At 48.7% G+C, this 27290-nt stretch overlaps 1 protein-coding gene across 2 annotated transcripts in view; it reads right to left on the minus strand.

Moving 5' to 3' along the window:
• MEGF11 (multiple EGF like domains 11) overlaps positions 1-27290 on the minus strand; it is a 221070-nt gene that overhangs the window by 74197 nt on the left and 119583 nt on the right. For both annotated transcript variants that reach the window (XM_021693980.1, XM_044917950.1), the window contains exon 5: positions 718-964. In XM_021693980.1, coding sequence (XP_021549655.1) covers positions 718-964 — 247 coding nt within the window. The remainder of the gene's footprint in view (positions 1-717; positions 965-27290) is intronic.

Consider the following 27290-nt stretch of genomic DNA (forward strand, 5'->3'; position numbering starts at 1 on the left):
TGGAGCTGGCCAGACATTGGGGCAGGAAACATCCTCAGTCAAGGATATGTTCCTGGCCAATGTCCTTGGGTGCCCTCTCAGGATCTAGGGCTATTGGGAGGCCACGGAACCTTCAACCAGGTGGGGAGGAGAACTTCAATCTTGCCTCTGAGGGGGTCTCAATTAAGCAGTCGTGGTGGTCCCCTGTCAGTTCGGACTCCAGAATACTGGAGTGAGGGGCTCTTGGGGTCTGAGGGGGAGAAGACAGGGGAGAGGAATAGGCACAGTAAATTCCCCGAATCTATGCATGATACCTGCCCAGGGCCCTCACCCACCTCTTTCTCAAATGGCCTCGAAGGGTCAGGACCCAGGTGAGCGGGGGCATTTGGGTTATGATCGGAGAATGCCAAGCTAAGGTCTGGGGCCCCGGACAGGAAGGTGGAGGAGTTTAATGAACTCCCCGGGGCCATGCTTGGTCTCAGCTGGCACCAGTCACCCTGGGGCCTGGGTGGGAGAGACCTAACACCTGCGTGGGAGACGCCTGGGTATTAAACCTCTGCTGGACTTGGAGTCACAGCGCCGGAGATCCGACAGCCAGGACTACCTTGAACTTCTGCTGCGAACACCTGCCCCCGAGTCAGGAGCCAGGGGCGGACTGCGCAGCTGCGGGAGGGAGCCGCCCCGCCCGGCCCCGCCCCTCGGCCCCGCCCCGCCCCTCGGCTGGCGGGCGGTACTCACTAGACTCCCGTGTAGCCGGGGGCGCAGAGGCACTGGCCGGTGCGGGGGTCGCAGCTGGCTCCGTGGCGGCACTGGCACGGCAGCTGGCAGCCCTTGCCGTGGGTGCCGGGCGCGCAGAGCTCCTCGCAGCGCCAGCCGCGGAAGCCGGCGGCACACACGCAGGCGCCCGTGATGGGGTTGCACAGGGCTCCATTCTGGCACTGGCATCGGTTGCTGCAGTGGGGGCCCCAGTGGTCGCTGTCACAGCCTGCAAGACAGGAGCCGGTCAGGGCGGAGGGAGGCCCCTGAGGGGCTCTCCTTGGGATGGGGGCCAGCACCGATGCCCCAACGGCGGCCTTCCTACCTCTGCATTGCTCTCTCCTGGAGAGGAGGCAGCAAGGGCCGTTTGGGTGGAAGCTTTGGCGCCTCATAACGTCCACCGGCTCTTCGCTAAGCCACTCCAAATACTATACAAGCTAAGAAGACGGTTTCTTCAAGGCATCTCCTGGTCAGAGCCATCCCATTCCAACCAGTGCTTCCCTGAAGCCCCTCCCCTGGACTGAAATTCTGGAACCATAAACTGTTTACCTCCCTCCGGCTTTGCTAAACTCTTCTTGGTTGGCTGTCTCTTTCTCTCAGCCAGGCTGTTTCTCTCCTGGTTTGCCAGCCCTCTTTTCTGTGACCCTACTCACCCCCTCCCCTTCTTGGTGCTTCCCCAGCCCAGCCCTGTCTTCCTGAAACTCATTAGTTTTCTCACCTCCTGCACCTCAGTCTCAGTGAACCTGTCTTCTACCTCCCTGCACCTCCCCTGGCTGACTTTATCTCCCTGCACCCTTCCCATCTCTCTCTCTGCTGCTTCTCCCTTTCAGTAATGCCTACCTGCCGCTCTACCCTCCCTCCCCGGTTATTTCATCTTCAGTTCAATTTCTTTACTTTCCAAAGCCAACTTCAGAAGGACCAGGAAAAAGTAATGTTTCCCTGGGAGGGGACAGAGAGCCTTCAAGATCTTTATATGTAATTAAATGTTTCAAAGAGCACTATCTGAGCCAGCTTTGCAGAAATTTCCACAGCTGTGAAAAGGGCCTGAACGGCAGAGCCCCAGGTAGGTCACCCAGCCTGCATCCACCTCCCGCTCTGACCCTCATCTGGTGCATACAGGACTACTGGACACACAATAAGAAGGTGTCCTCAAACCATAGCCTCATCTACTTGAATCCTGGAGTATGGTGGATGTGGAGTTCAAGCATGGACATGGACAGGCACAAATAATGTTCTAGGAGAAGTTCAATGGAAAGATTGCTCCCAGCTAAGGAGCCCAGGCAAGACTTCCTAGAGAGAGGGATCTGAAGTGGGCTGTCTCCCTTGTCTGCCTATCAGAGTGACCAACTGTCCCAGTTTCAGCACTAAAATCCCACATTCTGAGAAATCCCTCAGTCTTGAGCAAACTGGAATGGCTAGATATCCTACCTCCTGAAGACGAGGAGATGATCAGTTGACCTTTGTGCTCCAGTGATTCTAGGGTTTGGACACCCAGGGAGGAAGGAGGCAGTTGAGTGGGATTGGAGAAGGTGTCACTGGGCACGCTCGGTATGAACAAAGAGATGGGGGCACTCGAGTGTTGGGCAGGTACAAGGGCACAAGTTTCTAGCGAGGCCAGTGAGTGCATGGGATTTTTGGCATGATGGAGGCATTGATGGAGGAATCACTCCATCAGCCCCACAAACTCCCCTGTACATATCTGCCACTTGCTGATCAAGGTCAAGTGGTCAATGTCATGGAGCCTGATTATCATCCTTTAGTAGATGGAGCCAGCCTAGGCCCAAATCCCAATTACCCTATCTTGCTTTATTCCTTTTTCATCTGTGCCCCAAATATTCACATGTACAAACTGAGCTGCCAGATTATGAGTAAGTCTCACCCTGCATTTCCTACCTGGTACTATAGTGAGTGAGGCAAAATTAAGTCCAGCAGCCAAAAGCAATCTTGAGAAATAAGAACGAGGCAGGAGGCATCACGCTTCCTGATTTCAAACTGTAGTATGAAGCTATAGTAATCAAAACAGTATGGTATTGGCATAAAACAGACACAGGATCAAGACACAGGATTTTCTGTGAGTAGGGTCACAGAAAAGAGGGCTGGCAAACCAGGAGAGAAACAGCCTGGCTGAGAGAAAGAGACAGCCAACCAAGAAGAGTTTAGCAAAGCCGGAGGGAGGTAACAGAGAGCCTAGAAATAAACCCATGCATATATGGTCAATTAATTTATGACAAAGGAGTCAAGAATATACAGTGGGGAAAGGACATCATAAATGATGTCAGGAAAACTGGACAGCCACTTATAAAAGAATCAAACTTGACCACTATCTTATATCATACACAAACATTAACTCAAAATGGAGTCAAGACCAAAGTGTAAGACCCAAAACCATTAAACTCCTAGAAGAAAACATAGGTGGTAAGCTCTTGACATAGGTCTTGTGCTGATTTTCTGGATTTGACACAAGCAAAGGCAACAACAGCAAAAATAAACAAAGGCAACAAAAGCAAAAATAAACTACATCAAACTAAAAAGCTTCTGCACAGCAAAGGAAACCACCAACAAAATGAAAAGGCAGCCTACTGAATGGGAGAAAACATCTGCAATTCATGTAACTGACAAGAGGTTAATATTCAAAATATATGGGCGCCTGGGTGGCTCAGTTGGTTAAGCGACTGCCTTCGGCTCAGGTCATGATCCTGGAGTCCCAGGATCGAGTCCCGCATCGGGCTCCCTGCTCAGCAGGGAGTCTGCTTCTCCCTCTGACCCTCCCCCCTCTCATGTGCTCTCTCTCTCTCATTCTCTCTCTCTCAAATAAATAAATAAAATCTAAAAAAAAATATTCAAAATATATAAAGAACTCAAGCTCAATAGCAAAAAAACCAAACAATCCAATTAAAAAATGGGCAGAGGGTCTGAATAGACATTTTTACAAAGAAGACATACAAATGGCCAACAGGCACATGAAAACGTGCTCAACATCACTAATCATCAGGAAATGCAAATCAAAACCACAATGAGGTAACACCTCACGTCTGTTAGAATGGCTAGTACCAAAAGAAGAAATAACATATGTTGGCAAAGATGTAGAGGAAAGGGAACCCTCATTCATTGGCAATGGGAATGTAAATTAGTACAGCCACTATGGAAAACAGTATGGAGGTTCCTCAAAAAATTACAAATAGAACTATCGTATGATCCAGTAATTCCACCTCTGAGTATTTATCCAAAGGAAATAAAAACACTAACTCGAAAAGCTATCTGTACCCCCATGGTCACTGCAGCATTGTTTACAATAGCCAAGACAGGGAAGCAACCTAAGTGTCCACTGATGGATGAATGGATAAAGAAGATGTGGTAGACACACACACACACACACACACACACACACACACTGGAATATTATTCAGCCACAAAAAGAAGGAAATCCTGTCATTTGTGACAACATGGATGGACCTTGAGGGCATCATGCTAAATGAACTAAGTCAGACAGAGAAAGACAAATACCATATGATTTCACTTATCTGGAATCTAAAAAACAAAGAAACAGACAAGAACCAGACTCATAGATGCAAAGAACAGATTGGTGGTTACCCAAGGTGGGGCATAGGAAGTGGGTGAAATGGTGAAGGTGGTCAGAAGGTACAAAGTTCTAGTTGTAAAATAAAGAAGCCATGGGGATGTAATGTGCAGCATGGTGACTCTAGTTAATACTGCTGTATAATTAATAATACATGAAAGTTGCTAAGAGGAGATCTTAAAGTTTCTCATCACAAGAAAAAAATGTAATTATGTATGGTGATAGATATTAACTAGACTTCTGGTGATCATTTCACAATATATATAAATGTGGAATCAATATTTATATACCTGAAACTAATATATCAATTATATCTCAATTAAAAAAATCAAGTCCAGTTATAGTTACAACCTCCACCCACACTGGAAGAGGTTCATGGGACTGAGAGTGATGGAGCACCCAGCAGTCGGTGTCCCCCACCTCACCCACCCTCTGGGACATATATCAGCAAATGGAAAGACTAGCTGAATTACCTACTATACCATTTTCTATCTCTTTTTGTTGCCAAGCACACATAGTTGAATTCCCATAAATTTAATGTATATATGATGTGACTCCATTGTAATGATAATGACAACCCCATTTTAAATGTTCACTGTGACATTTAAAACCCTGTAAGTCAGGTTTTACTATTCTCCATTTCACAGATGGGAAATAAAGGGTCAGAGAGGTTAAGTGATGGTCCAAGGTTATAGTCAAGGGCGGGCTCAGGTCTGGCTCCAGCAATCTCCACTGCTGGTAAATGGGACACTTTCCGAATGATGATTCTGAGGACAGAAACTCTGAGGTGTCATTGGGCAGAAGGTGGCAGTTGCAAAGCGCAAGTGCAGAGATACCATGGAGGCTAGCCACTTCCTCTCTGTTCATCACTGGGGACAACCCCAGGATCCAGAACAGCGGATTCCCTTCATTGTTAGGGCCATAGTTACTGCCCTCAGACCTTGACTCTGAAGGAAACTGTTAGAGTCCAAAGCCAGTTTGTCCTTGGTGCATCCCAGGGCATAGAGTTATACTTTGCTTATCAGAGGTGACCTCTGATTCTCTGTGGCACAACCAAACCCCCAAACTGTAGAGCGTGCAGTCTTGTGGGGACGGAGATGCTAAAGCAGCATTGAAAGTATACAGCAGACGTGCTATAGTCGGGGTTGTTCTGGACAGTATAGAAGGGCATGGGTGGGTCTGAGTCCAGACGGGGGGGTTAGGGAATATGTCCTCAAAGAAGAGACTGGAAGGAGAGGTGAGCATGGGGAATGATCTATTCTACATATATTTCTTTTTTTTTTTTTTTAAAGATTTTATTTATTTATTTGAGAGAGAGAGAATGAGAGACAGAGAGCATGAGAGGGAGGAGGGTCAGAGGGAGAAGCAGACTCCCTGCCGAGCAGGGAGCCCGATGCGGGACTCGATCCCGGGACTCCAGGATCATGACCTGAGCCGAAGGCAGTCGCTTAACCAACTGAGCCACCCAGGCGCCCCCAGATTCTACATATATTTCTAAGCAAAGGAACTGATATGTGTGAAAGCCTGGAGCTGGGAAAAAGCAAGACACGGGAGAAAATTTAAAAAGGAATATTACTCGGCCATCAAAAGGGATGAATACCCACCATTTGGTTCCAACATAGATGGAACTGGAGGGGATTATGCTAAGTGAAATAAGTCAAGCAGAGAAAAGACAATTATATGGTTTCACTTATATATGGAACATAAGGAATAGCACGGAAGACATTAGAAGAAGGAAGGGAAAAACGAAGGGGGGGAGCCAGAGGGGGAGATGAACCATGAGAGACTATGGACTCCGGGAAACAAACCGAGGTTTTTAGAGGGGAGGGGGGTGGGGGGATGGGTTAGCCCGGTGATGGGTATTAAGGAGGGCACGTACTGCAATGAGCACTAGGTGTTATATGCAGATAATGAATCATGGAACACTACCTCAAAAACTAATGAAGTACTGTATGGTGATTAACATAACATTTAAAAAAAAAGGTATGTGTGTCTGGAACATAGACTTTAAGGGAGAGCAAGGTATAAGTGGTACAGCTGCCTGGGCAGGGTCCGAGGTCTAGGGCTTTGTGAGCTGTGTTCAGGGGTGCTGACTTCCCGCAAGGGCAGCCAGGAAGCTCTGGATGTACTCCAAGCAGGGGACAGACATGATTAGGTGTGGCCCTAGAAAGACTGCGCTGGTGAGAACAGATGTGTGAACAGAGAGACGGCGCGACAGTGGGGTCGGGGGACCAGCTGTTATAGTAACAAAGAGATGGTGGTGGCCTTGACTAAGGTAGTGGCCCTGGGGATGGAGAGAAGGGGACAGATTCCAGCTGTATTTATGAGGTGCAAGCAGCAAGGACTTGGTTAGGATGGGGCACTGGGGGAAGGAAGAGGAGAGGGGAAGGCTGTCAGCCCAGCTTAGGCGTGGGCTGCTGGATAGATACTCTGGTGCCACTAACCCTAACCTGAACTCTTTATGGGAAACACAAGGAGAAGAGCAATGACGTTGGGGGAAAGAGAATGACATTAATCTTGGTCACTGAGTCTGAGGTGCCCAAGGGGCATTCAGGAAGGCATTCAAAGCCATTCACTTACCACGAACCGATGCGCTAACGCTTAGGGGCTTTCACACGTACACATACATGTGTACATTTGTGTCTGTGTGTATGTTTTATGGAGCTCCTACAAATACATAGAAAGAGCTTCATATCACAGTTGGAAACCATGGAAACAAACAGAAAACACTTCTGGACTAAAAAAAGCAAAGCATATGCTATATTAAAAGAGCCATTAATGTAGGGGCAAATAGCCCCACAAATCCAAGTTGACAGGAAGAGGTTACATTCAATTTAGAATACTCTGATTAAGGAAGCAGGGAAGTGTGTACTCCGTTCCATATAAATGTCCCCTCAGAGTGATTAAATGAAAAAAAAATGTTAGGGTTCACAGGGATAAGCTTCAGTTACCTAGAAAATCCACTTAAAAACACCTCATTTCCCAGCAATGACAGAGAAATGAGGCAGAGCTGTGGCGAGTCAATTATCTTTCCTGGTGAAGGTGAATAAAAACTATGGTCGTTAAAATTACAACAGGACTTTGCGCCTTCTTTTGCAGATACTCACAAACTGTTTCCAATTTGGCCTTGGAATGTCACCCCCTCACCCACTTTTTGTCTGTCACAGATGTTTCTTTCTCATTATTTCTGGCTTTGGCTGATGTTTCAAGTGGATGTATCTTCTATGGACAGCTACTGTGGGGCCTGGCTTATTCCGTTCCTTCAAGCTGGCCAACTCACCCCCCTTTCCCGGCCAGTGCCTCTCCCCGCTGACCTCTTTTAGACTTCGGGGTCCAGGGCTAATGTGTTCCCGGCTCATTTAATTCCTACAGCAGCCCATTTGCAAGGGATGCTATTATGATCTCTGTTTTGTAGATCGGGAAACAGAGGCCCAAAGAGGTGACATAACTTGTCTAGAGTCACACAGCTGGGGAAGTGACTGGGCATTTGAGCTCCCAACCACTGCTGTCCTGCTGAGTACGGTCTGGTGTTGATGGAAAGGGGACATGAGATACTGACAGCCAGCCTGGGCTTAAACAGCCACCTTGGATCATTCACAAAGAGATGAGAAAGCAGAGGCTCGTTTGTCGCAAGTACTTTTATGCAAGGATTGGTGTACGTGCGAATGGTGGTCATAGGTCCCAGGTTTTCCATGGCTGGCCCTGATTCTCCTAACTTTATTCTCTCAAGATGATTTATTTAGAACTTTTTCTATTGTGTAAAATATATATAACATACCTTGTGCCATTTTAATCATTTCTAAGCATATGATTCAGTGGCATTAATTACATTCACGGTGTTATGTAACTGTCACCACTATTTCTCAGACTTTTCCATCCCCCCACCCCAAACAGAAACAGCACCCATTAAGTCACAGCTCCCTGTTCCCTCCTCCCCCACCAGCCTCTGGTAGCCTATCTCCTTTCTGTCTCTCTGACTTCACCTATTTTGGATATTTCGTATAAGTGGAACCATGTATTAGTCTTTTTGTGACTGGCTTATTTCAAGTAGCATAATATTTCCAGGTTCATCCGTGTTGGAGCCCATGTCAGAAGCTCCTTCCTTTTTAAGGCTCAATGGTATTATTTTATTGTCTAAATATGCCTCATTTTCCTTATCCATTTCTCTGTCGATGGACGCTTGGGTTGTTTCCGCTTTTTGGCTGTTGTGGATAATGCTGTCATAAACACTGGGGTACAGTATTTTTTGAGTCCCTGAAGGTCATTTATTAAAGGCACAATGATGTTTTCATGCCTTCATTGACTCTCTCTGTTAGGAATAACTTGGCTGACCACTGCTTTTTGTCATCCCTGTTCTGTGGGTTGAAGCGGGAGGAGTGGGGGTAGCTGGGGTGTGCCCTTGTTCCTAGCTGCCCTGTCACCCACATGCACACAGTCTCCCCCAGCGTCCGGCCCAGAGCTGGGCCCAGGAAGAGCCGTCAGCCATCTGACAAGGGTGCCTGGCCAGGGCTTTTCCAGAGACCAAAGAGCCTTCTCTCGGCTGCTTATGAGGATTCATTTCCTCAGGGTTGTTCTTGGCCTGGCTGCACGTTAGCATCACCCTGGGAGGTTTTAAAAAAAACAATCATGCCTGGCCTTCACCCCTGGACATTCTGATTTAATTATTCCGGAGTGGAAGGGGTCCAAGCATAGGTCCTTTTAAAAAGAGCAGCTGACGGGCGCCTGGGTGGCTCAGATGGTTAAGCGTCTGCCTTCGGCTCAGGTCATGATCCCAGGGTCTTGGGATCGAGTCCCGCATCGGGCTCTCTGCTCCTTGGGAGCCTACTTCTCCCTCTGCCTCTCTCTCTGTCTCTCATGAATAAATAAATAAAAATCTTTAAAAAAAAAAAAAAAAGAGCAGCTGACAAGAACTACCATCCTGGTGACCTGCATTCTCACTGGTCTTCCCAGAGATGGGCAGGTGGATGCTGGGCCTGAGGTGGGATGGGACAGATACATGGTTCTTTCCATTCCACAGATGGGAATCTTGAGACTCAGCATGGAGGAGAATTGGCCGCTGAAGTGAAGGTCAGGTGTTCAGAAATGAACCTGGGATCCACTGTCCCTGCACTGCCCTGGCCTGGGCCAAGGTCTCTGCACTCACCTTTAGCAATAGTCAGAGCACCTCCCCATGCCCCCCCACCCCAAGAAGATGGAGGGGGAGCTGACATGTCATGGAATTGCTCCTGGGTTTATAAAGCAGCGGGCCAAGAAGCAGAGATGGCCTGAAACCATTCCAGCTGATAAATAAAGTGACTTCCCAGTGAGGGAGGTCATTTGTCAACTGACTTGCCCTAATAAAAGCACAGACAAATTCTCAGAGGCCGAGTGCCTCCGTTCTTTTCAGGTCCGAGCCGCAATTCTGAGGGTGCATTTAGCCTAAGTCACAGCCGGCGCTGTGCAATCTGGGGCAGCCCCCTCCCCTCTCTGGGCCTGTTTTCTCATCTGTAAAACGACAGATTTGGACCAGTGGTTTGTGCTTAGAGTAGGTCACCCTCCCCAAGAGAGCATCTGGAAATGGCGGGAGGGAGGAATTAAGTTGTCACGAACGATCAGGGACTGTCTTGCACGATGAAGAGCTATGCTCCCCAATGCCATTGGTATTCTCATTCAAGACACCAGTAGATAAAATTCTGGGGTCTCTTCCAGCCTTGATATTATGTGATTCTATGCTCTGTTGCTAAATGTCCCCACTTGAGAAGCAAGCCAGAGGGGACAGGGGTGAGAGGTGTGTTTGTCCTCATGTAGAGAAGAAAAATTCGAGGTGGTTACTCAGGCTCTGAGCTGAGCCATCGCTCAGCTCCCTATCTTTCCACCACTTAGATTGTTGGAATTAAATATTAATAGACCAAAGTGCCATAGATTAAAACCCAAATCTCCTGACGCAGTCCCTAAGCCAGAAGATGCTGACAGCACAGGATTATAATGATGTATCATTAGCTCTTAGTGATCTATTTATTACACTTGTTACTTACTCTGTTATTTAACCACATTATCTATATCTCCTGTAAGCCTCTGAAGGGAGGCGGGACTCACAGTGGCTGCTGGGGATGCGGAGTGCACCTCCACGTCCTGCTGGTTTCCCAGGGCGCGGGAGCCGAGGGAGAAACACGCGTGCGCAGGAAAACCCCCACCCCCTGCACGCTCCTGTGGGTCAGGGGCGTCCTCACCCGGTTATTCACTCTGGTTCCTCTTCTGGCCTGGTGCCCCCTCTTCGTCCCTTGCCTTATTCCAAAGAGGATTTGAGGCAAACCATGTAAGGTGGGATTATTACCCCATTTTCCAACTGAGAAAACTGAGGTTCAGAGACTTTAAAAAACTAAACTGAGGCTTATCGATTTTGGCACTTATTTTGAGCCAGAAAATTCTTTGTTGTGAGGGCTGTCCTGTGTAGGACGTTTAGCAGCACCCCTGGCTCCCACCCCCTGGATGCCAGCAGCAAACCCTCCTCCACAATTGTGGCAACTGAAAATGTTTCCAGATATTGACAAATGTCCCCTTGGGGACAAAATCACCCCTGATGATAAAAGGCAGAGTTGAGAGTCTGAGCCTCAACTCGTGCAACTCAGCCTCAACTCAACCTCTCAGAGGTTGAGAGTCTCAGCCTCAACCCTAAAACTGCTAGGCTTTAGGGGTCTTCTCTAAACACGTTACAGGTCAGGAAACTCTGGACCAGAGAGACTGTCTTGCCTGTAGCCACACAGTTAATGCAGTGAAGAGCTAGGTTGGAAACCAGCTGGCCATGTTGATCTAGGGCTCTTTGCATCCCACCGTATTGACTTTTGGGAGATGAGTTAGGTTCATTTATCGCTTGTCAAACAATTAGGGTATGCCTACTCTGTTCTAGATGCTGAGAAGCCCACAGTTAGTTTGATAAGCAGACAAGCAAATGGGAAACGTGGACCCATCGGGACATGGAATGACTAGCAGATGCTGGTCAGGCTATGCGGGGCAGCTACAATCAGGGAGGGTGCCCCACTGTCCGTGCAGGGGTCAGGAGACCCAGGAGGGTCTTGAGGTAGCAAGGCAGGAGGAGGGAACGAAGCCAGCTGGTACATTAAAAAGCCCCAAGCAAAGGCAGTCACTTCGGCTCATCACCTTCCTCACTTCCATCACCATGGCCTTAACCACAGTTCCAGGCACCTAAGTCCACTCTAACCAGATGTCATCAAGCCATCAAAATATCAGGAGGGAGTGGAGAGATGCAGCAACTCCATTCTATCAGGGCCCCCCATCTTGCTGTGGAAAGAAGCTCTGGAGGCCCATGCTGGGCCCTGGCTTCAAGATACCGCCAAGTCTGCCCGCATTCCACCATGAGGACTCCACTCCTCAGGATGTGCAGGCAATGAAATGCACATCACCCATGTTTGTGTGAGGGGTGTGCGTGTCAGTCACAACATGAGGCAATACAAGCCATTAATACCCCAGTTATCTGTTAACATCTGAGTGGCAGTTAGCAGACCTGAGAGCCAGATTAGGAAGTGTGTGTGTGTGTCTACTTTTGGAGAGAGGAGATGGGAAGGTATAAAAGTCAAATTTATCAACTTTGCAGGGACAGCTCTGGATATAGAATGCCACGATATTGCATGTGATGAAAAAGAAAACTAGGCATTGGGTACTTTGTAATACCTAGTTTGTTCAATTCCAGCCACAACTCCTCAGGCTAGCTAGAATTATCCCCATTTTACAGAGGGAGGAAGCAAGGTTAGGTGTGGTTAGGTGACTAGCTCATGACCTCCCAGCCAGAGCGATCTCTGGCCTGTTTCTTGAATGGGGACATTTAACACAAATGCCTTGAACTACAGAGTATCAGGCATGATGTGGCAGAGCTGGAACACGGGGTACATGTACACCTGTGCTCTCCTACAGAAGAGGATCTTGAGACCCAGAGAGGGCAGGGAGCCATCTAGGTCACCAGCAGGCAAGCGGCAGGAGAGCGTGAGACTTGGGACTCATGTGAGGCCTCTAGGCCATGCTGAGCAGACAGGCTGGTGCGGAATCCATGGGCTCCTGGCACCGCCAGTCCCTTCCCTTCCAGAGCCCAAACTGGAACGCATGCACCGTCCCGCCCCTCAGCCCTAGGCTGTACTCCTCTCTGGGATAAATGTACCTTGGCCACCCCGGCGCTTCTGGCTCATACATTTCAGTGATGGGGTCAGCGAGGCCCGGGGTGAGAGGTAAGCTGGGGGCTGTCCCCAAGTGGATCCACGGGCGGACCAGAGCTGTGTCCTCAGCTCTGCTTAAAACCTACTGCCCCCAACCCCCCACCTCCACAGGCTTTTAATGAGGCTCAGCTCCTGGCTGCCTGGCTCCTTCTGATCTGCCTGTATCACTGCCTTTGAAGCTTCCCAGCCCCAAAGACCATTTATCTCCACAATTTGCCTAGAAAGCCTCATAAATCATGTCTGTGCACAAAGGAATTACCTCTTTGGAAGAGCTTTCAAAGGCAGCAGCAAAGGCACCACAGACCTGCTGAGGGGACCACCGCTTTGGCCCTGCACCCTCCCCAGCGTGGCCCAGCCCTCACCTCACGTTCAAAGCTCCTGAGCAAACTCTGGGCTGGGGATGGGAGGAGGGCTGTGGGGGATTAAAGGGAATTTGGCGAAGCTCCAGAGTGTGGGATGGGAGCCCCAGTTGTGAGCTCTGAGGGAGGTGAACTCACAGTTGGGGTGGGAAAGGACACAGGAAGGTCACGGGGTCCAAGCTGGTTTCCCATGAGAAGTGAACTCATTCCACACCCTTGCCTACCATTATTCTATCATTCCGCGTCATCCTAACTTTCTCCAAACAGTGAAGTCTGGCCTGGTGGAAAGAGCCTCTCCCTGCCTGTCATGGCTCTGGGCAAGGTACCACCCTTCCAGGCCTCAGCATCTCCCGTGACTGGATTAGTCCAGATGGGTGGGTGTCAAGCAGTGACCCATGGAGTCCAGAGGGGGTCCTGTGTGTGGGGTAGGGGTCGGGGCCATACCAGGGCCTTCAGAGCTGCTGTGGGCTTTGCTGGGTTTTCACATAAGGACAAAGTCTTAAGCAGCTCAAGGTTGGTGTGGGTGGGGGGCAGGGAGGGGGGTAAAACCCCAATCCAAGATCCTTTTTGCCTTTCAAAGTCTGTGTTTAACTCCCCTCATGGTCAGAAAGTTATTTGATCATGTGGACTCCAAGGGGCTGCTGTGTTGCCTAAGACACCAGGAACTCGGGAATGATGAAGGTAACCAAGGTGACACCAAGATTACTAACCGGCGGAGCAGGGCCCCCACCGATCAGAACGGCCCTGCGGCTGCATCAGAACCTGCTGTTCTAGCCAGCGCCTAGCAGCCAACGGGCAGCACTGTCTGAGCGCTCCACAATTATCTTATTTAATCCTCCCAACAATCCTACAATCTCCATTTCCAGATGAGGAAACTGAGACAGAGAGGTAATGCCCTGCGTAAGCAGAGCGTCCAGATGTTGCCATAGCCTCCATCCCCTTCCGGCCCCCAGCTCCAGCTGGGAGTTATGGACTAACCAGGCCCCTCAGCTGAGTTTCTGTGCCATCTTAGACAAACTGCATCCCCTCTTTGGACCTCCGTTTCCCCCACTGTAAAATAAAGAGAGTGGAACAAGATGATTCCCAAGATGTCTTCCATTTCGGGCTCTCTGAACCCTCTGAGTCACGTGGAAGAACTATAAGGGACAAAGACCCAGACAGGTATGTGGAGAGAAGCAAACCCAAAGGAGGAAGCCCAGTGTTGAATCTTAGAGCACGTGTGTGCTCTGAATCTCTGCTCATAGAAGCTCACCGAATTACAGGCATGAATAGAATTTTCGCAACAAGGACAATGAATGCAGGTTTGCCTCACTTTATGCAACCATTCTTCCAAGTCTTTACGCAATCGCTATTTGGAATAACCCTGTTTATCGGTACAATTTTGACCTTCTAAATGACCTCTATGTTGATAGGTATTCAAAGCAAAGATTGGCAATCCCATTGCTCAGATGGAGACTGAAGCCCAGGGCAGTGAAGTGGCTTGCCCAAGGCTACTGGTCTAGTTAGCAGGAGAGCTGAGACTCCGGGTCTTCAGGCTCTGATCCCAGCCCCCCATTCTCCCTGGTACCCTTCCCCAGTGGGGTCATTTAACACAGAGCCTACCTTTCAGCAGCATGCCATAGCTCTTTGATGTTTGGCATCTATTGGTATTGATGTCATTTGTGTCATGGTCCATTTGTCCCTGTTACAGGGAGGGACTTTGAGGGTAGCTCCCAGCTGGGCCTGCCAGTCAGAGGACACTCTATCTATCACTGCTGGGCGAGGACCTCTGGTCTCCCTGGAGAGAGGAGGCCTGAGGGCAAGTGACAAATGGCCTTCCCGTCTATTGAGAGTTATTATCAAGGGCAGGGACTGGCTGCTCGTAGGATCTGCTAAGGAGGAAGCCAAGGAGAGACATGTGGCTGCAGTAGGAGGTGTGCGAACTGTCCATTTGTTCCTTCACTCTGTAAAACTTTATCCAACGCCTACTATGTGCCAGACACTGGGGATCAAGTGGGGAATTAAACCCATAGAACCTTCCCGGAGCGAATAGTCCAGCAGCAGAGAGAGACAATAAGCAAATAAAGGCCTCTGCTTTGGCCTCTGCTCAAATGGTGCCTCCTCATCACTAAGTTCTCTCCCCAACCCCCCTGGCTTTTTTTTTTCCCCCCTAGAACTTATTCAATCTGATATTATATAATCACTGCATCATATATTTATTTTCATCTTTTTAATTATCTGGGGCTCCCTTTAGAATATCGGCTCCTTTAGGGCAGGGCTTTATTTTATTGACTGTTGTATCCCCAGTTCCTAGAACAACGTCTGGTCTCTAGTAGATGCTCAATAAATATTTGCCGAACAAGCAAATGGATTACCAAGTTAATATGTAATTAGAAGTTGCAGTAAGGGTATGAAGGGTCCAAATAAGAGCTTGACAGTAAACAAAGACAGGGGCATCCTTTCAGTTGGGAGAGCCTTTCTGAGGAGGTGTCATTTAGGCGGAGAGCTGAAGGAAGGATGGGAAGGAGGCAGTTGTGGGAAGAGGTCAAAGCCTTCCAGGTAAAAGTAAGAGCATGGACAAATGTCCTGAGGTGGGGCAAGGCTGAGCTGAGTCAAGGCACTGATGGGGGCAGCACAGCTGGGACACCGTGAGAGCAATCAGAAAGGGAAAGGGCTCAGCGTGAGTCAACAAGGCCAGACCACACGTGGCTGGGCAGGGAGCCGGGATTTTAAGAGTGATGGGAAGCTCCTGAAGGGTTCTATCATGACTCAATGACAGTCATAAAGCAGGACTTCCCTCTGAGCAGGAATTGCAACCCTGGACCAGGAGGGACATGGTCCCTCATCATCATCCTGGGCAAGCCAGGACTTTCCTGGCTTAGAAAGGAAGAGGGGAGGGGGAGCGAAAGAAGGGGGAGGAGTATGGGGGGAAAGATTTGCTCAAGCACTACCTGCTGCCAATGAGGTCTCCCCACCCCTGTGCCAGGCAGGAGACATCTGGGGAGGGGGATGAATGGGGAGAATCAGTCAGGGCAGCTAAGTACACTTTGGCATCCAGGTGATTCAGAAAATGTGCTGACAGTTGTACACAAGCTGAGATCTCATAAATTACACCCCCCTTTCCCCCCAGGAGAGGCGGAGGCCTTGCTAAATATAGCTCCCCTTACTGTTATTTATGTCTCTGGGTGCCAAGCAGGGACTCCTGAAGCCTGTCTCACCCATCACTAACTTTGGTGCCGTGTTCGCCAGAAGCTGGCAAGGTGAGAGGGCTGGACACAGGGTCGGCGGGCCCCCTGTGCAGCTGAGAACCGTGGGGGAGGAGCCCAGGGCTGCAGGGAAGGATAGGGCCACTCTGGCCGCTGATGTCCCAGTCAGTTGGCCGCTCAGGAACACGGGCGGCACATGAGCAAACAGGACGGGGTTAATGACCCTTAGGATTTCTGATGACCACAGGCATGGCCCATAGCAGGCAGCGGCAGCAAGCTTCATTAAGCAGGATATCCACATTCTATGCTTCTGGAACATCCCTTGAGCTCCTTGGGGCCTGGGACTTCAGAGGGAATCTAATGAGCTTAACTTAAAAAAGTGCTACAGGCCCTTAGCACCCCTCATTCTGTCTTGGGGGCACGCAGCCTCCTCCAGAGCACCTATCCTGGTCCTCCGCATGGGAGTCACTCCCTGAGGCCCTGCAGACCCCAAACAGGGAGGGGCTTCCCCACCTCCCCAAGCCCCCTTATCCATTAAGACTCAGATTAAATGCTCCTCCCTAGACAAGGTTTCAGGAAACTTCCGGCTCCACACCTCATTCTAAATCCATTGTGCCTACTGTTTATTTGCCTAGCATTGAGATGGATGCTTACCCATCAGGCCCCCAAGCTTTGGAATCACACAGAACTGGGTTCGAATCCCATTGCTGCCTCTTATCACCTGTGTGGCATCTGACAAGCTACGTTATCCCTTGAGGCTTAGCTTCCTCATCTCCCGTAGAAAATGAGGTTCATGCATGCCTTAGAGGGCTGTGGTCAGGATATAAAGTACTTTTGCATCATTCAATGACTCACAATAGGAGGTGCTCAGTACTATTGGACAAACCCTTCGAGAAAATGTGGAGATAAATTCTTAAAGTCAGCGATGGAAGCATAGTATTATTTTTTTAAGGTTTATTTATTTGAGAGAGAGAGAGAGCACAAGCAGGGAGAGGGGGAGAGGGAGAGAGAGAATCTCAACCAGACTCCCCACTGAGCATAAAGCCCAACGTGGGGCTCAACCTCAAAACCCATGAGATCACAACCTGAGCCGAGATCACAACCTGAGCCGAAATCAAGAGTTGGATGCTTAACCAACTGAGTTACACAGACACCCCGAGGCATCACATTATATGCAGGGGTAAATTCATTAGGTAGCTGCATTAATAATGGGTCATCCTTGTCATCACCTGGCTGAAAATTCCTTTGGGGAGGGACTTGGTCTGGGTTTCCCCAGAGGCAGACCCGGAGGTGATTCCATGGGGAAGGGAAGGGAAGGGAGATGAAGCCCCACCTGCATCTCTGGGAGACAATGGAGAACGGGGCTTAGGGTACCCCCGCCAAGGGGCAAGGAAGACAGGGTGTTTATCCATTGACCTCTTGGCCCTGCCCTTCATTGAGGGCTTCAGGGCTGCAGGGGCGGGCATTCGCTCTCTGGCACCTCTTGCTTGCTGTGTATTTTGCTTCTAGCAGTGTCGCAGGAGTTTGTCACAGACAGCCTTTGGTGCGTGAAAGTGTGCACTGAGTCGTCTGGGGAATCAGGAGCATCCGCTGCAGGGACCCAGTCTGTTTTGTTCCCCACGTTGGACACCGTACCCGACGTGCTGTCTGGTGCACATTAGGCACTCAGTCTTAATGTTTATTGATTCAATGACTAACTCATCAACAAATCTACCTAAGACATGGTTAGAGGAGCTGGGAATGAAAAGATGGCCGGGCTCCTGCCCTGGGGTCCTCAGGACCTGGGATGGGGATGAGGGTGGAAAAAGGACACATGAAAAAGACAAATGAGGAGTCTCACTCAAAGTCAGGGAGATAAGGCCTGGGGAGAGTGAAGGCACACTGCAAACGAGGCGCAGAAGAGGAGCGGCCTCTGGGGATGGGAGGGCTTTAAGGAGAATGTAGGACTTGCTTTGCCTGGGGGAGAAGTGGACTCAGGCATAAGGGAAAGGAGTAAGGAGACTTGAGAGAACAGCACAGGCAAAGGCCTGGAGGCAAGAAAGTGGGGAGTGAGTGGAGGTATGTAGGGAGACCACAGGGTGGGAGAGGTCAGGGTTAGAGTTGGGGCTTGGGGACAGAAATTTGGCTTCAGAGAGCTCAAAGGAGAAGGGACCTCAGGGCCTGTGTAGAAAGAATTGGGATTGGGAACAGCCTCCAGGCAGTGTGTGCCACTATGTGTAAGAGAGGCTTCTCCAGGCCTTCTGGGAGGGCTGGGGTCCCCACATCCACCCATGTGCCCCCCACGTCCCCAGACGTCTCAGTGCACACTTTTACGAACCAAAGGCTGTCTGTGACAAACTCCTGTGACACTGCTAGAGGAACAATACACAGCGAGCGGGAGGTGCCAGAGAGTGAATGCCCACCCCAGCAGCCTCAAGTTTCTCTATGTCTGTTCCATGCAGTGCACAACCCGAACATCTGTACCTAGCATCCTCGTCTGGCTCGTATAAGCAGGGAGAGAGGGGTAAGAAGCGCTTCGAAACTGAGGAAGAAGGGACACCTCCCCAGGCTGGACTGATCGGGACTCTGCCCCAGTGATCCAAAGCCCAGTAGATGATGCTGTCACTACCAAGAATCAAATTCCCTGGAAGCTGAAGGACAACAAAGGTGGCCCTCATTCTGTAGCTCAGTGTCCCTCTAGGGACACTAGGAGGCTCCTTGATGTCCCTCCACTTCTATCTTGATTTCCATCTTTGCTGCCTCTTTCCATACTCTCACCCCCTTTTCCTCGGCCCTACCATCTTTCTTTCTCATCTCCCTTCTTGTGATGGCTAGGACCCAAAGGGTGGGGGTGGGAGGACTAGGTGAGGCTGCCTGAGCCCAGGACATGCCAGGAGACAAGGTGGGAGAAGCAGGAGCGGGAGACTCCGACTCCGTGGGAGGGCAATCAGGAAGCCCTCTGAACTGGATGTTTGAACTAAAGGGGGGTCCCAACAGGCCTCCCCAGTGTGTGGGGGTTTTCTTTTTCTTTTCCTTTTAAAACATTTCACTTTCAAAGGAAGCCAGGCCCAAGTGAAGGGATGGGATAAACTCAAGCACACAATCAAAATGTCTTTGAACCTGGACTGAGAGCTCTATGGTCCTCTCCTGTCCCTGGTCAGGGGCTGGCAGGGGGCTGGGGAGCCCTGATGCCTAATTGGCAGCTAATTGAATACTGGGAGGCAGGAGTGGACTGGGGGCTGAAAGCAAGTTGCTGGGGATTGGGTGAGCACAGCTCTTTTCAACTCAAAGTAAAAGCAGGTCTATTACAGGTTTTCTTGCCTGCATCTAGGCTGTAGGGAGACAGGCTTCTGTTGCTTAATGAGCTCATGGCTCAAGCTGTCTCCAGCTGAGGAGCTTGCGGAGGATTTCAAGGCAAAGTTAACACTGTAGTTAGTTCTAGCTGGCTACCTGTCATCACTCAGGCTCTGGAGAGAGAACTATTTTATTAAAATGAGCAAACAGGAGGCCAGCTCCTTAGCCGAGCTCTCCAGGTTGGGGGTAGGTGCAGGGCCCAGTCACTCACAAAGCCTAGGAGGGCCCCAAACAATCATTTCTCTTATGATTTGATGTAGACCGAGGAGAACTTAGAAGGCACTACCATACGGACCTGGCCTGGATCTGAGTTTGGGGCTGGGCATTAAGGCCAGGCATAGGAATTTAGAGCTATGTAGAGGCTAACGGACCTGGGTTCAAGTTATGGTTCTGCAGGGTGACCTTGGGCAAGTTACTAAAATGTTCTGTGTCTCAGTTTTCCTCATCTGTAAAATGAAAATAATGGCACCCACCAAGTACAGTAGTTGTAGCAATTCAATGCAATCACACAGGACTTAGGACAGTGCCAAGCACATGATAAATGAACAATAAATTGTAGCCGTTATTGATGTGGGAAACAAAGGCAGAAGAACAATTATTAAATTTCCTTACTATCTACAGCCCATTGACAAATCCTTGAAACAGGCAGAGTGACATTCCTCTAGGGACACAGCTGCCTCGATGTTAATACTTTGCTAAGGGCAAAGGGCAATCTTAGCCCGACCCCCAGGATCCTGTAAGTCTACTTTAACATACAAAAATTCCTTTGGAAACTTCCTTTATCTTTACCCCCAAGATACATGTTGGCAAATGTCCCCCAAGCATTTGACCCACCAATATACATCTGAAGGGTCTCATGACTGAGTTTCTACTAAACAGTAATAAATGACCTTTCCTAACAATAGTTACTCCCCTCAGGATCCTGCAAACCATGTTTCCAAAATACCTGGGAGGCTTACACTAACCCTAACCCCCTCCCAACTTGGAAGTATATAATGGGCCACTCCTCATGACCCCAATGCGGCAGCTCCTGCCCACGGGTCCTGTCCCCATGCTTTAATAAAACCACCTTTTTGCACCAAAGACATCTCAAGAATTCTTTCTTGGCCACTGGCTTCAAACCCTAATGTCTTTTCCTACATCAGTTATGATTATGAAGGATCAGGGCTAACCGGACTATTTATAGGCCTCAGAGTTAAGAATCCCATAGATGATTCTCAGAGAGTGAGGAGGAAGATGTAATTATAAATTATTAGAATGGCAGACACCTGAGCAATGAGCTAGTCCAGTGCTCCCCTTTTGCAGGTGAAGAATCAGAGGCCCAAAAAAGGAAAGTGATTTGGTCAAGGTCACATGGTGAACTAGGAACAATGTTGAGCTTACAAGAAGTCTCCAAAGGCCCAGGGCTGCTTCTTCCAGAGCCCTGGAGCTGAACCACAGATGCAAGTCAGCAATGAATAGTGCAAAACACTCCCCTTTGCCTTTTCCCTGCCATTTAAGAGCAGGTTTATGGTGGTTTCCCTTATTTGCCATGTTCTTCTCATGTCTCATGAAGACAAGTTTTCTATCCCTGGGAGTGGCTGAATTGAGGGTGGGGAGGTAGATTTGGCCCGGGATTAGCCATCAGAGCCCAAGAGTTGCTTGTTATCTGCCAAATAACCCAATAGCACTAGGAGAAAGAAAAGCTTCAGGTGGCCATAGATGACTGTAACAAGGGTCTAAACCAGTGACAACTTCCAGCATCTTCCTCCATCCCACCTCTGCCTAACTTCTGGAGTAATCTTTCTAAATGTCCAATCTCATGAGGTCACCACCCTGTGTAGAGCACTTCCATGGCTCCACAGTGACCTGAAGCTCAAGTCCAGATATATGGGGGCCTGGCATTCAAAACTCTCCACACACAGGCCCAGTCTTCCCACTTCCCAGTCCCTCCAGGTACCCTTCCCACTCAGGTTCCCAGTAGAGTCTGCCCTTTTTTGCCGCACACTTTGCTGAAGCAATGCCCCTGCCCCATCACCCAGAGTCCTCCTCCACGTAATCCCATTCTAAACCCCCATAAAGCAAGTCGGTTTGATTTCCCTTATTATTCAGTTATCTGTTTAGTGACTCAAATTTCTCATATGGAAAACAGTGTGTGAGACAAGGAATTCTTCCAACTAGGATTTCTCTGATATTTCCATATGCAACAGAGGGTCACTTGATATCTTTGAGTTGAAGTAGAGAGCTAAAAAGGCAGAGGACAACCCAAAGACCTGTAAAAATGGGTATACTAATCCACGTTTCACTCCACATCAAAGACTGGGATAAACTGACAGGAAAGATGGTGGCCATGAAAGGGTTCAGGGCCACCACTGAGACCTTAAGTCAAGACCTCCCTCCAGGGCTTGCTTTCCTACTCTGCTAAATGAGGGGGTTGGAGAAGGAGGCCTCCAGGAACCCTTTCAGCTCTGACATAACTTTCTGGGTTGAAGGGTCTCCACCACCATACAGACAGCCCCTGAGGAGAGAGGGAGGGAGGGAGGAAAATTCACTCGGGAGGGGCACAAAGGGGGCTTCAAATATTTTTGTAACATTTCCTTTCTTTAAAAAGGATATGAAATAAATACAGTGAATCTTAATATTTTTTTCACTCTGGCTGGTGGGTGTTTTTCATATTATTTTCTCTATTTTTCTCTATGTCACAAATATTTAACAATTTAAAAAAGAATTCTGTGATCTACTTCTCAGTAGTAACCACCTATCTCCCTGACTTCCCCCACTTCAACAGCAGGTATTATCTCCAAGTGCAAACCATGTATCAATGCATTGTGGAGTGATGAGATCCCACACCACAGGAGGTATTCAAGCAGAGGTCAGAGGGGCTCTACATATTGTCAAAGTGGTTTGTACAGAGGGTGAGCGTTGGACTCTGTGACCTCAGAGGATTCTTCTGATTCTCTGGGCTCTGGGACCTGAGGTGCTGTCCTTGGTGCTGACTTCCACACACATAAACTTCTGAACACAGACCATGGAAATCAGAACAATTCCTTCCATTCTGGTCACTCTAAGATACAAATTAATGCTTCAACTTTCAAGACATTCTGGTGACCAAAATGACAGGGACAAGTCCTCCTTAAAGGGGTTTCTGGCATTTGCTTTCCTGAAATTTCTTCTCCCATCCCCACCTTTTGCTAGTATTTGCCTGTTCTTTCCCAACCTTACACGGAAAAGCACAGAACTGGGAACCAGAAAGTTTGGGGTTGAGTTCTAGATCAGCCACTGACAGGCCGTCATGACCCACAGCAAATCCCTTCATTATAGTGAGCCTCTGATTCTTCATCTGTCAAGTGGAGATAATTGCACCAGGTGATAGAATGCTTGAAAACATGCTTCTGAAAACACTTAAGTGCAACAGAATTATTAATTGGTAATAATATTATGGTTCCCACTCCAGTAAATATGAAGTGGAACTATCTCTCAGGGTGGGAAGGAAAGAAGGCAGTGAGTGTTGGGGGTTGAGTTAAGCTGAGAGAACTCTTGAGAAAGTTTAGAGAAAAACTGTCCTGTTGGCTTCCTTGTGGGTAAATGAAAACCTTTTCAGTTGATGTCTGTTGACATTTGCAGGCATCACAGAATTTCAGAGTGGAGGTGGGTAGTGAAGCATCTCTAAGTGGTGTGGTGTTATTTGGACTCAGTGAGCTGAGGGGCAGTCTCATTGGGTAGGGAAATGGGGTCCTCCTAGGACAAAAGAAAGGGTTTGAGGGCTGAATGTCAGGGCCCACATTCTAGTCCTGGCTCTCTGCCACTAACCTGTTCACATAGTGGACAGCAGCTGGACTCAAGTCCAACTGACCCACTGACTAGCTGTGTGACCTTGAGAAAGTCATTTTACTTCTCCAACCCTCAGTTTTGTCTGGCAGAAAATGGGTATATTAAAGTCTACCCACAAGGATGGCTATAAGAATAAAATGAAGTCTTGGGTGACAAGGGCTTGCTAACCTGTAGCACTGTATGATGCTTGGTATTTATCCTTTGTCAGTCTCAGTATTTATCAACTACAAAAATGGAGACAACAAGGCTTGACCTTATATGGTGGATAAGGATGAGGAGAAGAATCACACACCTGCACTCATTTTGTTATCACTGTGAGGGCTGGGAAGGGGGAGGCTGGATGGGCAGAGGAGAGATGCTGAGCTGGAAGTGAAAGATGGGTGTTCTAGCCTCTGCTCTACCCTATTCAACCACATGACCTCAGCTTCCACATCTCTAAAGTGAAGGATGGGACTTGGTCCCTGCCAGCTAAAATGTACAACATACCCAAGCACTGGGCTTCTCCCTGAGTTGTCTGAGCCCACAGAGCTAAAGCAACACTGGCCTAGAGCTCTTTGAGGGAAATGAGAAGCAGCTGAGCCAACAAGGGCCAACCATCAAAGTCCAGAGAGTAACCAGGCTTCCCTCCTCTCCTGCACCTGTGGCTAAACCCCGAAGGGGTCATGATTTATACACAGTGGGCTCCAGAGACTGCAGACAGAGACTGGGTTGTGAATTCAGAATCTTGATGTTTCACTGAGCTCCTTGGCTCCAGCCCCACTACCTCCCTACCGCTGGCATCCTCGACAGGAAAATTAATTGCTGTTGTCATTCTGCTTTTTTGTTCCAGTCTATATCCCAGGAATAAGATATCTGAATGACATTAAGTAACCTGTGTATAGGGCGCCTGGGTGGCTCAGTTGGTTAAGCCACTGCCTTCGGCTCAGGTCATGATCCTGGAGTCCCGGGATCGAGTCCCGTATCGGGCTCCCTGCTGGGCGGGGAGTCTGCTTCTCCCTCTGACCCTCCCCCCTCTCATGTGCTTTCTCTCTCTCATTCTCTCTCTCTCAAATAAATAAATAAAATCTTTAAAAAAAAAAAAGTAACCTGTGTATAAAAGTCCTTTCTAAAGGCCAGAACAGTGAGCATAGAGAGGTGGGCTCCCGGGCTGGGAAAGAGCCAAGGACAGCTCCCCACTGGCGGCCTATCCAGTGTCCAAGAAAGTAGATTCTGTGCATGTGGACACACAATGGGAAAGGGACCTTCATGCTTTTCCTGGAAAGCAGAGGAATTTGAGCCTGCAGATCCAGCCTTACAAGCCAACACAGCCCCTCAGTCTCCTTCACCCCAGGAGCTAGGTTTCAACACACTCCTTCTATTAGTCTGGTTTGAATTCTTTCTCTCTTGGCTCATGGCTATCAGTAAGCCTAATTCATCTTCTGATTCAGTGGCTTCACACTGCTGACCTGCCTGGGGCTGAGGGGTCCATGGTGCCAGCACTGAGTGCGCTAAGTTGAGGACCCATAGGTCAGCACAGGTGAGTCACCAGGCACTTCGGGCCACCTCCTAATGCTAACGGCAGAGTTAACAAATGGCATTATTAGCATGAGGCTTATGCAAAGTTTAGCATCAAGTAATAGCCAAGCCCATACTTGGAACAACCTTAGGAAAATAAAGTCATGCACACACAGGTACAGATGCATGTGCGTGAGTGTACACACACACACACACCACGTGCCCACATGCACCTGATTCCTGACCCACAGGACTTACAGTCTGGTATATCTCCCTTCTTCTATAGATCAGGATGCTCTTGTTCAGGGAGGGACAGTGACTTGCCTATGGTAAAAGAGTCACAGGGTGCCTATAAACTAGGTCCCTGGACTCCCAGTCCAGTGCTCTTTCTACTAAATCACACTGCCTCTATCAAAGAATATTGCCTGTTCCAGAACCCATGAAATAACAAAACTTGCAATCCTGTCCCGACCTGGCCTGCCAGGTGAGCTGGAAGGCTAATGAGAAGGACAGCAATGTAACCTGAGGTTCATAAGAGCTTTTCGCTCTTGCATTCTGGGAGAAAATTTCTGGTTCTTTGGAGTCTGTCTACTTATGGTCTTAATTACTTGCGTGTACGAGATCTTGCAATCTGTGCCTGGGGACTCTTTGAATTGCAGATTAATATTCAACTAGCTGGAACGATCTTCAGAAGGAGGCTCGTGGTAATTAAGTTGGTTAGAGAACACTTCAAACTAACTTTTTTTATGGCACACAAGTGCAGTAAATTACTGGTTCTGAAGGAAGACCGGTCCCTTGACGGTACTTCTTGGGAGGCATGGGGGGCCATGCACCTCATTCTGAGAGGAAGGAGTGTCCTTGGGGGCCCCTTCCAAGGGGCTGGGGGACAGCAGATTGTGGGGATGAGAAGAAAGGGGCAGAGAAAGGAAGGGAGATGTGGCCTGGGCTATGAGGCTGTGACTCAAGACCCAGTGACCCAGCTGACCTCTGTGACTGAAAACCCGGTGACTCTGTCCAGGGAGGAGAGATGTCACGGTAAAATAAAGTGGCAGAGTGTGGGCATTTCAAAAGCAGAGGTTGGGGTCGCTGAGCAGAATCTAGTGAGTGAAAACACTGGGTCATATTTGGCCTTCTAAACAAAAGGGGGCATGGGGGAAAGCCTTGGAAGACTTTGCCCAAAGCTGCAGGTATTTTAGAGATGAATTTTTAGTACCTGTGCAGAACAATCTGTGTATTTTAGACAAGGTGCTCTTAATGCTGCATCATGTGTGACAAATCAAAAGAGGGTGAGGTTTGTCACAAGTGATTTGCTACTAATGTAGTACAAAGCTGGTGAATAATTTATTTTTCATACTAAGTAACAGAAGTGTCAAGGTTGAAAGTGCACAGTAACTCCCCTCTATATTACTTCAATTTTTAAATGTTTTCTTAAATGGGAGAGGAAGAGCGGGATTCCGCCACCAGGAGCCACTGAGATTGCCATACCCACAGCCAGCTTATCTCGGCCCTTGCCCATGTGAATAGCATATGTCATTGTGTCTCAGTGGAATAAAGATCGAGAAAACTGTTCTTGAGGACACACGGTCAGATGGTCTACTCCTGACAGGTGGGGAGCCATTAGGTGTGGCGATGGGGCTGGGGCAGAGGGTGGAAGGAGGGAATCCTCCAACTAGAGTCTAGGGTCCCCAGTGGCTCTATGTGGCATGGTGTGGGGGCATTTAAAGGGACCTGGCAGAAGCAGTCACATGTGGGGTCTGTCTCATAGCTGATATAGAAATGCCCAGGTGTAGTGGGACCTTCTCTCTCTGTCCCTCCACTGGCTTCAGTCCCTGCATTCAGGACAGATGTTCTCAGGGATGGCTCTGACCAGATGTAGCCACCATAAGATTTTAGAAGACCCTGAGGGATCAATGAGGAGGGAAGGGCAGAGGAGGAAGGAAGCAAGGGATGGGGGGAGGGGTGTCGGGGAGAGTGGAAAGAGTCCAGACCAGGGAGACAGGAGGCCTGACTCACTTACTGGATATGCCATTGCCCAGCTGTGGGACTTGGACCAAATGACTACAGACCTCAGTTTCCTTGTCTATAAAAAATGACATCTGCAGAAGAAAAAAGATGTGAGAAGCTGTGTACGGCTACCTGCTTATGTGAATATCAAGAAACTGGGCACAGAAAGCACTGAGCTCAAGAACCCCTGGTTTCTTACAAGCTCCACCTCCAACAAGCCTCTTGTGACCTTAGGCAAGTCCCTCAGACAAGCCTCTTAACTCCTCTCAGTCTCAGTTTCCTCGTCTATAAAATGGGCATAATAATAGTTCACGGGACTATTGTGAAGATAAAACAATGCATCTAAAGCCCATAGTGCAAGCTGTGAGAATAGACCTCCGATGAACTTAGCTAGTATTACTATTGTTCAACAACTCAAATAGCCAACAATAGGGATCTGATTTAGTAAATTCATGGAATATTATGCAGCCATTCCAAATGATAATTATGTGGCAAATAAAAGAGTGATTATGCCATGGTGATGGGAGAAAAAAGAACACATTATCACATACCATATGGATACATTATGATGATAAAATGATGTATACAT

The sequence above is a fragment of the Neomonachus schauinslandi genome, chromosome 9 (assembly GCF_002201575.2).
Source record: "Neomonachus schauinslandi chromosome 9, ASM220157v2, whole genome shotgun sequence".
Lineage (NCBI taxonomy): Eukaryota > Metazoa > Chordata > Mammalia > Carnivora > Phocidae > Neomonachus > Neomonachus schauinslandi.